Source organism: Notothenia rossii (genome assembly GCF_949606895.1).
Source record: "Notothenia rossii genome assembly, chromosome: 7".
NCBI classification, from domain to species: domain Eukaryota; kingdom Metazoa; phylum Chordata; class Actinopteri; order Perciformes; family Nototheniidae; genus Notothenia; species Notothenia rossii.
In genome coordinates, this window is record NC_136905.1 from 38,454,272 (window position 1) to 38,470,105 (window position 15,834).

General features: G+C 41.9%; 1 protein-coding gene across 8 annotated transcripts; it reads left to right on the forward strand.

Annotated features, from left to right (window-relative positions):
* Positions 1-937: 937 nt before the first annotated feature.
* On the forward strand, positions 938-15,661 carry LOC307046225 (uncharacterized protein). 8 transcript variants are annotated; one of them, XM_079692498.1, is made up of 9 exons: positions 940-1,672; positions 1,796-1,995; positions 3,356-3,490; positions 6,169-6,826; positions 7,294-7,420; positions 8,439-8,611; positions 9,570-9,707; positions 10,466-10,650; positions 11,520-15,661. In XM_079692498.1, the coding sequence occupies exons 3-9, from the start codon at positions 3,440-3,442 to the stop codon at positions 12,690-12,692; spliced, it is 2,505 nt and encodes an 834-aa protein (XP_079548624.1). In that variant the 5' UTR covers positions 940-1,672; positions 1,796-1,995; positions 3,356-3,439; the 3' UTR covers positions 12,693-15,661. The 8 variants fall into 8 exon arrangements, with proteins under 8 accessions (XP_079548630.1, XP_079548624.1, XP_079548623.1 ...); XM_079692497.1 differs by having other exon boundaries at positions 1,821-1,995; XM_079692504.1 differs by having other exon boundaries at positions 938-1,995; positions 10,466-10,632.
* Positions 15,662-15,834: the final 173 nt, after the last annotated feature.

The following is a 15,834-nucleotide window of genomic DNA, read 5'->3' on the forward strand; positions in this document are numbered from 1 at the left end:
GATCGATAAGCGGTATCGATAAAAGTAGTAGTACCGTACATTTTTAGACGATATTTGATAGTCTGATCTTTTCATTTATTTTCAGTTTGCTTCAAGCAGTGGCTGTGCGAGAAAGACGTGGAGGACCAATAAATGCTGGCCAGATTGGCAAAGACCGGAAGATACATAACAGAGAAGATAATGGATATTAACAAGAAAACATTTTTTTATTAATTATATATGTTGCTTTTATTTTTAAATCAAATGCAATTATTTAGATTGTATATTTATTTAGATGTAGGTTTTTTTTGTAATATTATTGTATTGTTAATGTATAATTTATTAAATAAAAATACTGTTATGAACACTATACAATGTCTTTATTTTGATAGTTACCAGAATACATTATATATTTAATACTAACATAAGCGGGGAGGCGTGTGGTGCAGTGGGTTGAGCATTGGTGATCAGATCAGGGAGTCACAGGTTCAAACCCCACTGCAGTCAGCATATCGTTGTGTCCCTGAGACCCTTCACCCCAAAGTGCTCCTGTGGGGATTGCCCACAGTATTGAGTATGTAAGTCGCTTTGGATAAAAGCTTCTAACAAGTGACATGTGATAATGTAATGTAATAAACTGGTGATAGATAGATACATTCCTGCGGAAAAAACCAGCATAGACCAGCATGGTGTTGACCATGTTGGAGGAAGAATACTGTGCAGTCCACAGGACTCTGTTTCTGATGTGAACTGAAGAAGAGCTTCACTCAAGCAGCATGTAGTATGACAATTCAAAAATGATGTTAGAATATATTTAACAATTAATCAATTTTTATTTTGAAGTCAAACAACATACGAGCACAATACATACATAACATACATATAGCCTACTATTTTTGTATGACATTATGGTACAGTGACCTCATCTTGTTGAACATGGGCTAAAGTTCTCTTTCTCTAATAGCTTTTAAATACTTCTGTGACATGTCAGAATGTATTTGTTATCTAATTTGTATAGTAGTTTCCCCCCCTTTATTTAAGAAAATATGTAGGATCAAACACTACACACCAAACATTGACATCAGGGGTGCACAGGTACATACACAGAATACCAAAAATAAATACAAAAATATAGATTTTGTTTTTAAGGAAAATCCAGAAAATAGTGATAAAAACTAATAATTTGTTTAGTAGTGTATAGTTGTTGATACCTTTGACTCGCAGGCAGCAGAGGCACTGTACCGTAGTGAGAGAATAGAGGCGCAGCCTGGATCTGAGCTCGGCTGCAGGGACTGTCTCTCCGGAGGGTTCTGGTTCCGGGGCCGCCGGGAACGAGTCACCGAAAGACGACAAACGTCCAGATCGGGCATTTGATAAAGCAGAAGGTAGAACCCAGAACCTCGGAGCTGGTGTACCGATGGACTCGACCGATTTCCGGGTCACGTGGTGGATGCATAATAAGCCAACCAAAGAACGTAATATAGCCTGCACCGACCGTATATGAAACAATACACGCGCACTGAAACCTAACCGAGGCTGGCCTTGGTTCGGATGACCGCAGTGGTGCTGCCTCCCTGAGCTCCATCAGCCGTGCAGGTGCCGAGCCGAGCGGCACACCGGGCCCAGCGGCTCTGAGAAGGGGGACACGGCATGCCAGAGCCGGGGGGATATCTCATGTGATCCGTTGTGTCAGGTTTGTTAAAGAGTGTGAGAGGGTCCGTGAATCCCCTTAGGGTGTCGATGTGCTCATGATGTAGGCCGATCCATCCTGCTGGAGGTGTGTGATCGATGATTGCTTGATATTGCTTTGTTTAAGGGCCGATATGATCGTTTGTGCTCAGGGATGTACAGTCTCGTGAGGATTGTACACAGAATGTGGGCCCGCTGCACCCTGTACTGACTGTTCTGACTGAACAGACTGTACTGAGACACAGCCTGACTGATCTGGTTCTGCTCTGATGGGCTCACACAGAGCTGCTTATATGCAGGAACACCTGTTCTGTAAAGCTGCTGCAGGTGAATGGACTTTCATTTTCTGACATTAGCTTGCTTACTAACTCCAGGGTCCCACTGTAATCTTCATTGTTACACATCCTGACTGACGCTGTGGTAGATTGCACACACATCAATCTAGTGTATACAATAACCCGCCTTAAGGTTCTAAAGCAGTGCACTTCCTATGTTCATTAACATGAAATGAGCTGCTGCCATTATTTTAAAGCTGTAGATGATCACTTCATCCAGAGGGGGCTTTAGCAGAGCAGGAGGCTATGTGTGAAACTAAGATGCTGTGCAGCCCCATTCGTCAGGTTCCATGTCAGTGCACTGGGGTAAGACTGGCTAAAGGGCAGCTCCCCCTGTGAAGCAGATGTCCAGACCCCAGGCCGCATTACTAGAGGACATGCACTTATACTAACAAACTGTATTCTTAGAACAATAACACAATGTGCAATGATGTGGCTTTGATAGTACTTTGATCAGAGGAGGAGAGAAGTTATAGAGAGTACAAGTTAAAGCAACTGGTATCCAGAAAGATTACCAATTGCAAATATGAACAAAATAAAGAGATGATCATTAATTTAAAGACACTCCTCTCTGTCCCATATAATTAAAACCATGATAAGTATACAGTAGTGACAATAGCTGGGGCACTATAATTAATAGCAAACTGAGTGTGTATCATAGGGAAGCTGAGCAGCTTAGATGTGGACGGATACCCTTATATAGTCGGCTCACAGTGCTAAAGGAGGCACAATGGTCATTGTCCTGCGCAGTACTCTGCTGCTTAACAACCTGCATGTCTTTGAATCCTGAACCTTTTCAAACGTCCACCCTGGTTTCCCATAATGATATTATTTTCATGTTTTACTGATACAAAACCTGACCTTAGTTTGCCCATTATATTCTTCTTGAAACAATCTTTTTAATTAACAAATAAGCCACATTTCTCAGAGCGTTGTTTTTCAACTAAAACAATAACAACGTTGACTAAATAAATAAAATTAATATGCAATCATTTATTATGTGTTGACAGTTAGTTCAAGTTAGCTGATCAGGTTATAGTTGGATTATTTTCTTCTTTATGAATCTGTTGGGTAGTTTGTTGTGCTTCTACATCATGTTGCTGTTTTCAGGCAATTGGACATGCAACTGTGTCTTAATCCTAACATATGAATGAAACATTGAATGTCTTATACAGAGCCAGTTAGGCTGTGCTTGTTTGAAGCATTATCCTTGTCATGAAACTCACCAGACAGAACATTGAATATTGAACAGAACATTTTTTGTTTCTGCAGATGAACTGTTGTATTTAACTTTTTTGCACTCTCATTTATAAAAAATATTTTTTAAACCTAACTTGACTCATTTTTCCCAGGACAGAGCGTTGGAATTTAGAGTGAGTCGAGGTCAAGAAAAAGGCTTCGGTGTTCCATGTGCCCGTTAGCGTCTTCTTGTCAAGATGAGTACGGACAGACCCAAACGGAACATCATCAGAAAGAAATATGTAAGTGTAAGTGTAAAATGTCTTTCCTCTTTGTACACATTCCCTATAAAAAGAATGCTCCATCTTAACTAGCTAATGTAATCAGGATGTTCGAAAATCCCTTTCAAAAGAAAAAGATATATAAACTGAAAATCTGATTTTTTTTTTTATAAAGATTGAACTAAATAAACAATCATAAAATGTACTGTCAACATTTAGAAGAAGAACCTAGGGCAGGGGTCGGCAAATAAATTTGGCCTCGGGCCAATTTTTTTCTGAGCCACTAGATGGCGGGCCGGAACATAATCAAAGGCTTATTTAAGTCATTGATTGTTAAAACATGTGACACGTTCCAATGCTTGGGGACAATCCCTCATGTCACTTGCACTCGGACATTAGGGATTTGCTCTCATAAATGTCCGATCAGCCAAAACTTTTCTTTCAAAACAAAGCTGCCAACTGGGGTGGCAGCATATGCACCTCCACCCCTCGCCCTCCATGATCAAGCGGCTTCTCAGATTTTGTTGTCAATATTTTGAATGAACTTTGTTACTGTTCACATAAGTAAACATTACGTTTGAATGATTTAGTGAGCTGGTGTTATTTTTTATAACCGCATGTTGGCTATTTCAGCACCACGCGCTGTCCACCTACTTATTGATCCACTATCAGCGTCAGTGCACCCCGCTTCCAGATTGTGCCTGTGCTGTGTGTCATTCACTCTCAACATGGATAAAGTACAATAAGCATTCTTCAGGTGTAGGTAGATTCTCTATTCTATGTACGACTCTCGGTCCGATATTGTATACAAAAAATCAAAATAATCTTTTATTTTTATTCTCAAAATAAATGTTCCCGGCCAAATATTATTGCTGGTGGGCCACCAATGCCCCACGGGCCGCCTATTGCCGACCCATGACCTAGAGCAGGGATGGGCAAATGGCGGCCCGGGGGCATGCGGTGGTGGGGGCCACATACATTATGTGGCCCCCACCACCATTCAAGTTGCCCATCCCTGACCTATTTTATGCATGTGTTCCGGTTTAACACAAACTACAACCAAAGGAACACATGCATGCACATGGTCTTGCATCACATGTGGTCTTGGATCTGCGTCAGTACATGATGACTCCATGACATAAATATTCTTTGAATATTAGTTTCTGTATTTTATTTTACTTTTCCCCTTTTCCAAATGTATAACTTTACATTAGACTCATGACCCGGCCCTTTAACATGCTTTAACATTCAGGCCCAGATTGAACACCATGGGTACACAGTTTGTTGGATTTTGTGTGGTTGTTTTTTTTACAAAGGGGAGTGGTTTAGGTCCAGTAAATAACCTTATTGTTACCCAGAACCTGTTATCTCCCCTATCAAAATCTGAATGCGAAGATGCAGCTTCTTCCATGTTTAAAAGCTTCAGAAAGTCCTCCAGACATTTATTTAAGTTGAATCAGTTGGACTTTCTGACTTTCCAAATCCTGAGAATAATGCGTTTAGTTGAGGCATGCTAGAGCTATGAGTTGTAGGTGTAGGATTAATATTGCAGAGCAGCATGTTGATAACATGATACATAATATGGTGGATAAGGACAGGAACACGTCTGCATCTGCTTCCACAAAGATTTTGATTATTACATCCAGCATGCATCCTCTATCATTCTGGCAAGAAGAAGGTGTCTATTCTCTCTGATGCTTCTTGGACACAGTTACATAAACCTGTCTGATCTGGCCTAAAGGCGCAGTGTGGCTGAGCATAAAGTAAAGCTGGACTCATACTGAGTTTAAAGCTGATAACTCTATCGATACCTCTTTTAAAACTCTCATAATGAGCATATTGACATGCTGTTGTTTTCCATGTTCATCATCTTACTTTAACATAATGTAGTTAGCCATTGTAAGAACAGCTGATTTGTACTGTAAACTAACAATTATTCAGATTGAAATTGTAACCAATGAGTACATGAGTGCCCTCTAGTGGACAAACTATTGAATTGACGGGCTGTTTTTAAATAACATATCTTTGGCATTCCTGAGCAGCTATTTATAGTTATTTATCATAAAGTACAAACAGTCTACCCTCACATGGAACTGTGTGTCGGTGTTGGTTTACAGATGAACAGCGCCGTGTGTAAGGCACACAGAAGCCCTCCCCAGTGATGCTGGTTATATTTGCAGGGATCGACTGCATAAATAAACTCTGTTCATACTGTAGTCCTTCACATTTCTGTTTTTATTCCAGTGAGATATATTTATTTAGGATAGACCCTGTGAGATTTACCATTTCGTTTTTAAGGGGCTCCTAGAATGCCCTAAAAAAATGACAACTGACAAAAACAAAATTAAGTCACAAATAAAAGACAGACAAGGCTTCTACAATCACAACACAAACATTAGAGATTACAAATTCAAACATTCCCACAATATGGCCACAGAGAGATCATGAACAAATACATTTACCCATCAATAAAATAAATACAAAATCAGTGTTTTGCACTATATATCATCGATAGATAGATGATAGATAAAAGTTTAGACTACTGCCTCAAATGATATGTGGAGGACTGTGGTACTAATAACTGTTGTAGATTTTCAAATGGTTTTAAATGTGTACTTTCATTTTGGCATTTCCCTGTGGATAATCCATTTCAGTGTGTTCTGTTTTTAATAGTTGATGGTGTTTGTGTTTGTGACTTTCTGCAGGACATCAGTGACGGGATGCCGTGGTGTGAAGAACGTCTCGTCCGCAAAGTCCTCTTCCTGTCCCTCAGGGAATTCAGAGACACACACCGTGCCACACAAAAACACTCACACATACACACACGTGCACACAAGCACACAACAAAAAATACTCTCCTTCATGCTCAGCGAAAGACAAGGACACTGCCAAAAACCCACAAACAGCAAAACACACGCACAAGACAGAGTGTGCACACGCCACGACAAAGACCACCTATCACACACACACAGAAAAACACACAAAATATGCACATTTCAAAACCCCCTCATGGAGACTCCAACAAAGCGCAAAAAAATAACGTGTCTCAGGACTCATGCACACCAAGAAATAAATGTACGTCCACCCTACAGAACATGCAAACACAATCAGGGAGAATGACACACACTGTACAACCCAAACAAGATAATACACACACACTCCAGAGGAATGCTGCATCCACCAGGACACTACGCTCGCATAAAACACATAAAACACTGCAGCTGCTCAACTCAAAACACGCAGAAAGTGCAAAACACACACATGTTGCTCAGCACAAACACTCAGTGAAGAACACACAGACGCTGCTGAAGGCTGCTACCCCCCCGAGGACGCTGCGCTCACACCCCCCCACACGCCTCAGGGGTCAGTACGCTCTTCTTCTCTTCTATTAGTCACAGCTGTTCATTTAGTAGAAGCAAAGCCAATGTCAGAAACACTTCAAAGATTATTCCAGTTCATTACCCAGTTTGGTCCATCGGTAAGAGTGGCATGTGGAGGTCAGACTGAAGGTGAATGTTACCCAGAATCCCTGACTGAGCTGGAACGTTGCATGCCGGCTGCAGTGATCACACTACGTCCAAGCTGAAGCAGGAAGTGTGCCTGGAATTTGTGATGGAGTTTTCTTTTCTAATTTTTCCTTTCACCTTCAGTTGGAACCCTTGTCTTATTGTCTGAATGCTCGTTCTCAATGTATTCTGAGCAAATGTTCTGATTTATTTTAAGTGTCATTGCATTTCATATTTCCTGCCACACCAGACACATTCATTGTGTTTATAATAATCTCTGGAACTAAGAAAGAGCCTCATATAAGTTCTTCCTGTTGCCTTCAGGCTCCCTGGTTAATGGCAGCATCAGCGGCTGTCAGTCCCTGCTGTCGGCCCGCTGGAGCCTCTCTCTGCAGACGCAGCTCCGCCCGGCCGGCCTCCACCGCCACAGGGACGGCTCGTCCAGCAAGAGGTCAGCTGCAGGGTCATCACTGTGTGTTTTTGCATGTTCAGGTTCATGACAGAAAATGAATAGCAATACTATTTTTTCATGACAGAGGGTGCTAACTACTTTTGACATCCCTAAATCAGAACGTGAAATGTGTGAGGAGATTGATAGATTTGGAATTTGTTTAAAATGTAGTTCTTTGGTTTTTATGAAAAATATATTTTCAGTTGTACTTTGACCTAGAAAAAGAAGATATCCATTGTTTTGCGCAGTCTATACCCTACCTTGCAAATAAAAAGGGATTATTTAATTTGATATAGAAAGAATAGGGAAACAATAATTTGGGAATTTATGTCTGAAGAATAACAGAAATGTTTAGATTTTCTGTTATAATCTGTCTTTAATCTCATTTGTAATAATATATAGGGATACAATTTTATCGTGCTCACATTGTATTGATTGGTGAGACAGGTTCATATGAGCAAACATTTTGTATACGTCTTTCACACCCTGAGTGTGTAGCCTCTGGGCTCTCTGCAGCTATAGATACATCAAATCTTACTTGGTATTGTAAATTAAATATACAGAGAGTGATTTCACCTCCTCGTTCTAGTTTTTTAGTGTTGTTCTGATTTGTCAGAGGAAATTAGCTTTAAGCTAAACGTAAATACTAATGTTTAATAATGTACATGGTCCCTTGTATACTCTGTGATTATGTTGAGCGTGGATAAGGGCCTGTCATAACAGTGTGCACTGGGGGGCCTATTAGAGCACAAGCCACTAAAATATTCACTTCTTAAGAGTTTAATAATCCTATTTTTGGACAAACTCAGAACCATATCCACTTTTTTATAATCAAACAATTTCCCACCTTCTTTTTCCCTTTTAAAAAGAATGGAATTGTTTGTATCGTGTTTACAAATTAAGCCTTCTAGCAAGATAATTTCTTCTTCGAACCATTATTAATTCAGTTTCAACTCAAAAATGATATCTGTCATTCATATATTCATGGTTTTTATGCTGTTGTCCACTGTGTGTGTAGACCACGGCTGCAGGCGCAGAGGAAGTTTGCTCAGTCCCCTCCCAGCTCTCCAGGGCCGCCAGCAATGATGTCATCAGCACGAGGTAAGCACGGACACAACCTGGCGGTGGTCACCTGTCTGACGAGGAGGCGACCCAAGACCGAGGACTTCCTGTCCTTTCTCTGTCTGAGAGGTAAGCTAAAAGGAGAGGAAGTATGTTTTCAACCCTGCAGCACTGACCTGGTTCTTTTGGATTGTGGATTATTGCAGAAAATAAGCTCTGTGGCATAAAATGTCTTTGATGCTGCACACTAAATTTTTTGAAGCGTAAATTCAATCCCAGATATTTTATCTTGTAAAACGTTTCTTCTAAGAATGACCGGATGTAGCTGGGTTCATGGTTTTGTCAATTGGCAGTCTCGCATCCTTTTAAAATTCTAACACAATGAGGCAGGCAGTCTAGTGAGTGGATGAGTTATCCTTATTGTGAGGTATCCTGCTCACCCAGTTAAATAAGGACAGAAGGAGAAGAGGGTTTGTGGAAACCAACACTTGTTATTGATTCTGCTCAGGTATCTGGTCTACAGCTTTGTCACTCCCATCTCTTCAGCCAGCACCATAACCACACACCGCTGCAATATTCATATAATGGGGTATTTACTGATGTGCTTTATGTGGTAGAACCATTTAATAAAATACGTAAAAACATTTACTTTGAGACAAGGGAACATTAAGTGCAAAAACACTCACTCAGTCACTCGTGTGCTTTAGGACTCATTCCTGCAGCAACATAAAAACTATAGGTATATCGGTCTGAACTGATGTGTGGCTGTTAATGCCAGGAGCTCAGCTCCATGTTGTCATATGACATACTACCGTGTATACTGTGTTACTAATGCTGAACAAAGAGTTTGCAGTGTTTAAATTCATCTGCAATCCGTGGAGCCTTTCTCAGGGTTTGAAGATCTAGATCAGTTTTAGTGTTATCTGATATGCTTCCAAATCTAAGTGTAAAATCATGTGGCTGAAACCCTGGTTTTAAGAAGGAGAGTGTTTTGCTGAACAAGGGAAAAAAATAGTTGAGTATGTATCGAAGCAGACATACTGTATCTCCTCCAGCATCAATTAAGGCGTTTCCTCTTTTACTTCAGGTTCAGCAGCGTTGCCTAGCAACATGGCCTTCTTAGCGAGTGGACGAGCGAAGGAGTCAGCTGGCCCCCAACCAATCCCAACCAATCACAAGACTGCAGCGCAGGGGAATAACATGAGCCTCTTCAGCAGAACAACAGGTACTCCTCCTCTCAGCTGCCTGTATGCTGCTGTCGTTTCTGAAATACAGACATATCAGTCTCTGTACGTGTGGTTTTAAAGGTCAGTAACGTTTGATTTGAAGGAGTGTGCATAACCATGACACGACACCCATCAAGCACATTAACACAAAGGAGTCTTCATGAAAGTTTATTACCATTGTCATCAATTAACTCCAGGCCCATTAAAAGTGACACCCTAACGAAATGACAAAAGTCATATTCATACATATAGACTCATTGTGTCATGAAAGATTCAATTTCAAGCCCATTTGGCCACGTTGTTGTGGTTTGTCCCGCACTCAGCATGTTTTCACGCTTCTGTAATCTTCTATAAACCGTTAACACAACACACCGACTCACAAATAGATTTGTATTCAAAATGATTGGACAAGATGAAGCTGAAAAATGATAAGAGATTCTGTGTATGCCCTCTTCACTTTCTTCGGGTCCATCGTCTTCCTTTAAACTGAAGAGCCAATCTGAGTGAATTATTTTGCTCACAGCTCCGCCATCCATTCTACATGTTGAATCTCTTTTCATTTTTCTACTTTATCTTTCAGAGTGGTGTGTACAGCGGTTGGCAAACACTGCTTTGTTTTAATGTGTGTATTGCTGTGTCAGGGCCATTATACACACAGCTTTGAATAAAATGGTAGGTTAAAGAATCCCATAAAATGCTTTATTCATATTTTTCTCTTTTGTCTTTGTGCCTCTGTGTGTGTGTTGCTGTCCCACAGTGCAGCGGGACTCTCGCTCTCTGAGGGGGGGGCCTGCCGGCTATGCAGCGGGGGGCTCCTTCTGCCCTCTGAGCGCCCGTGCACAGAGGAGGAGGGAGAGAGAGAGGAGGAGTAGAGAGGGGGGAGCTGAGAGACACCTGCTGAGACCCCGGCAGCTCCCCCTGCAGGTCAGGAGGACAGGCCAGGTCTGACCATCTTTCTACATGCTGCTCTGTCTAAAGCTGTCCTCATTGTTTCTCAGTCTGAAGGGACCTGGTCAAGTTTCCCAACAGACCCCAGTGTGGACTGGTACTTTGAGGGGCCCGTTCACCTGACACACTGTCCCCCGAGCGCTGGGTATATAGTAGCTGACCTCTGCCTCTAATACTAGAACTGGTACAATGTGGAGTCTAAAGTTCACTGTATGTGATAGATGAAAAGTGTATTAGATTGGAGAAAAAGAGAGCCATAGAAAAGTTCCTTTCTTCCATCAGGAGAGCTGGCCAATCCCAGTGTGATGGGCCAGCCTCCCATAAGACATGGCCGATCTGAAGAATAATACCAGTATCTCATGTCATGGCCACCTTTGAGTGTGCTGCTGTGTCACTGGCCTCACATCTGTTTTATGCTGATATCATTATATTCATGTCTTGACACAGCCATCATGCTCTCTTTTATCATGATCTCAATAAAAACATTTTGTCACGAATGATCATGATCAGTGGCGCCGTAAAGGGCTGAAAAGTTAGGACGATTCTAAGGGCAAGGGACTGACAGGGGCCCACACAATTTTAGAACATTAAGAAAAAAATGTTTAAGTTACCAATGTGATTATCTTTTCATGGGACCCAAAATCCCTGGCGGCGCCCGAGTACACATCAATTATTTTGACTTTTTCTCTAACAAGATTACAAGGAAGGGGTAATTGAAAATGGCAGCTTACATGTGGAAGATTCAGCCAGATACTGAACCCAATGGTGTGTGACCTGTGTCTGTACACTTGACACTGAGGTGCTCCGGAGGTATTTTTGGATACAAGTATCAGCTAAATTTAAATGTTCTCTTTCTATTGCAGATTTCCATGGTGACTGGACTCTCTGATCAAAGAGCTTCCTGTGTCAGGTCAGTTCCCATCTTAAAGCCGAGCTCCGGGGGAGCCAGCAGACGCTCCCCCAGGCCCTCCCCCAGGCCTAGCAATACCTGTAAACCCAGACTCCAGGAAGCCAAAAACAAACACCTCACCCAGCGCAGCAAACACCAGCTGCCTCGCAACCACCGCCTTCCTCCACAACCCCGCACCACCCCAGACAAATCCAGAAACCCCAAGACCATCAGCAGTGTGCAGAACTCAGGAAGACGTTCCAGCAGGACTCAAACCCCAGTGACTAATGGCTCAGCAATTAGAGCAATCACTGAGAACCCTGAGGTTCTGAGGTCATCCAGAAGAAGGAGAGGCCTCCCCCCCGACACCAGCCCCACCCCTCTGAATAACAAGAACTCAAAGAAGGCCAAGACAGTGCAGTGCAGCCATGCTGATGTCCCAGAGGAGAGGGAATGCCATGTTGGGGAGATCCCTCAGAGGGAGGCCAGCTGTGATGCAGATGTAAGAGAAGTGTCTGAAGGCCACATAAGTGAAATCACTGAAGACCTTCCACAGGACAAATGTGGCTGTGTTGGAGAGATGACAGTAGAGAGGAGTTGTGGTGTTGGTGAAGACAAACATGTTGAAAGTTTGTCCTCCGTCTCTTCTCAAGAAAAGGTCAACCTTTCTACCATGATCGCAAACTCTGAGCTAGGCCCCGTCAGTGAGGTCATCAGCAGACATGTGAGAGACAGAAGGCTCCAGAGAAATCAGACTGTCCCCAGACTAATGACCAGGACTGCTGATTCCAGGAGGAGGACTACTGCCATTAAAGTTGCTATGAACTCATTGACTTCTACAGACACAAACAGTAACCCACCAGCCAGTGTTTTTGCCAAGCACACTGCTAAGGGCACTAACACATGTACTAGCAAGGACATGACCAAGTGTACTTCACCATCCAGCAGATGCTCTCCAATCCTGAATTCCAAAGGTGCTGTAAAAGACCCTTCTAAGGGAACCACAGAGGACTCGACAGAGAACTGTTCAGCTGTCAGTAGTTATTCCAACACTTCCAGGAGCTCTGCAAAGGGCCCCACCCAGATCAAGTCTACTACCTCAGCCATTAAGACCAGAAGCAGCCCTAGAATCCTTCAGAGGCGCTAACAAAACCTGATTAACTATATTAAGAAATTGATGATTAGCAAAATGTTTTAAATAACATTGGATACTGTAATGTACTGATACTATAAACACAGCATGGTCAGGGTTTTTGGCTGCTTGGATAGTGATATGTGTACTGTTCACTACACATGTCAATAACTTTGGGATCATTTGTATTATTTAATGGTTTACACAGTGAAGGCTCATGAACACCTTCTGTTTCGCGCAGACAGGTCCCTAGGAGGAAATGTTCATAAGCGAGTGAAGACAGAGTTCCCACACAGTCCTTTACTTGCATAGAACTTTATTTATAAAAACAATGTTCCAACCCAAGATCTACATGAGGTAAAGCTTAAAGGTGAGGTTTTACCTGATAATGATCTTATGACAAACACATTTCTCAATAAAGTAAATAGCAAGTTAAAGGACAGTGTGTTTCCAACACTTTTCACAGCCTAATGGCAGACAAGTTGTGTAAAGGCCAAGATACACCCGCCAGTCACCTGAGAAGTCGCCGACGCCGACACCGACTGTTGCGTCGCCGGACTCTCCTGCGTATTTGCCGACTTCGCGCACTGGAACACACCGCAAATCCGAGCCGAGCACGTATGAACTGCGTATGCGTGAGTGGCAATAACTCTCCTTACCAGCAGGTGGTAGTGTGTATTCATCATTCAAAAGAGGCAACAACCGGAACAACCGGAAGACAGAGAAGAAGAACAGACTCCGTGATATAAACAAACAACAAATAGCGTTTTTCTTTCCATTTTCACTCTCGTCCATTGAAAACATGAACGAACAGGAGCTCTATAAACCGATGAGGTGAAATAGCCGTCCGTGTGTGTTCCATCTTCCATTTTAAATCATTTGTTTACCTCCCTTACTTCCGTTAACGCTTCTCATGCACTGATTCGCTAGCTGAACAGCCAATCAGTGTTATCCCTTTTGTCCGACTTCCGGTGGTGTTCCCGACGCCGATTCAACATGTTAGATCGGCAAGAAAAGGCGTCAGGTCGGCAGAAAAGACCCGACGGTGCGGCGCACACCACTCCGAATAGGGCGTGCCCACGCTCATGTTCGGCCCGACTCCCATTTACTGCCGATTTCGGGCCAGTGTATCTGGGCCTTTAGGGATTGATCAGTATGTCACCGGCAGTGGCTCAGTCAGTAGGGGCTTGGACTGGGAGCTGTAGGGTCACCAGTTCAAGTCCCTGAGCAGACCTAAAATATGGAGTGTGGACTGCTACTTGGAGAGGTCCCAGTTCACCTCCTGCCCTGCCGTGGTGCCCTTGAGCAAGGCACCGGACACCCCCCTCACTCCCATTGCTCCCCGGGCGCTGTACAATAGCTGTACTCTGCTCCTAGTACTAGACTCCTGGTACTATGATGGGTTAAAAGCAGAGCGCACATGTCACTGTGTGTGCTGTGTGCTTTTCATGTGTGACCATTAAAGAGGGTTTCATCCCTCCTCCCAATTCTTCTCAGATACTGTGTCTGAAATGGTACATGGAAAGGCACATAGTTAAAACTGGAGTGGGTCTGCTGTTTAGTTTGTCTGGCATTGCATTCAGAAAGGAATAATCTGTTTAGATTCTGAGGTGTCCCCCCCCCCCCCCCCCCCCCCACATGGCATTCACACTATAAATGACTAGCCCACAAACATCATGAGTACTGATACTGGTTACGGTTTCAGGATGACATCAGGTGCTATAGGTGCTATTAGCTTCCCCATGAGCTAATTTGGGAGGTTGAGTAAAATAGAGTTCAGATGTTATACCTTTAATTAATTAATTAATTAATGTGTCACTTGACCTCACAGTAAAGCCCCTGTGTGAAGGACCAACATATTACCATAGACTGTATATATAAAGCATATTACACCTGTTTGAGTGACTCTAAAATAAAAATAGTGATAGAATACACAGTGGGAGAGGCTTATCTTTCTGTTTTTCCAACATAAACTGGCCATCTAAGTCATTAAGTTGGACAACAATAACATGATATTCTTACACAGGGAAGTGTTTGTATGCGGTTCATATTTCTTTTTTCCATATAATATGTTTTATCAGGTAAACTTAGTTTGCTTAAAAACATCATTCAGTTTCATGTTATAACCCCTCTCAGCTGTGGGACTTTTAAGAATCCATAAACTGACATTATGTATAATTGTCAGAATATGATTAAATACAAATGTACAGTAAACTGCGCTCATTATAACTGACTTTAAAGGACATGTATTAATAGATTTGTTGATGAAGTGAAAGCTCTTTCTGTCAATGTGAAGCATTGCTCAAAGGTCCTACAGTATAACACTAGGGCATCAAAGGATAAAACTAATTCCATACTACATTTTTTTTGCACACTAAAACAAACCATGTTTTTTGTAGTTATTAATTCATTTATAACTAAATTATGGAAATGCCTAATTCCAGACTGTTTGCTAATAACTGTTTTTAGTATCAGGAAACTTGTCCTGGTTGGTATTTTAAAAACTGTTTGTACCCTTTGTGAACTAATGGTTAATCATTATTACATAGTCAGCCATTCTTGCTATAGACAAAGTAGAAACACAACATCATTGCATCTACTTTCTGAAGCAGGTTCATCCTGTATGACTGTATGAGAATTCCCACTAACATTTTATGGATGCTCCAGTTTTTCATGTATTTTCTCTACAGCCTTGGAGCTTGCTCCTTTGACCGTTGGGAGAGCTCTCACACTTGGAGTCATGTCTTTGTTCCCGACCATGGATATTATTGATCTCATTCTAGTTAATGCAACATTTTGTTGAAGTTGTCAGTCAGTTGTTTATTGTATATTCATGAAGTAAAATGAGCAAACTCTTACAGCCCCAAGGGATTAAGAACGTGAAAAACACCTGGATTTGTGCAACTACATCAAACTAACTGTATAAAGTATGTAAATGTGAATCATTTTAATGGAATTTGCAATAAATTCTTTTTGCATATTTATCAGGATTGATTCACCTTCCAAGGGATCTTCTCAGGACATCACAATTCCTTATTTAAAACCTACAATTCAACTGTTCTAATTCATGATTCAGATAATGTGTTTGGCTGATAAAAGCACATGTGATGTCATTCATTTTCAGTCAAAGTAAAATACCCCCTTTTCCAAAACTAGA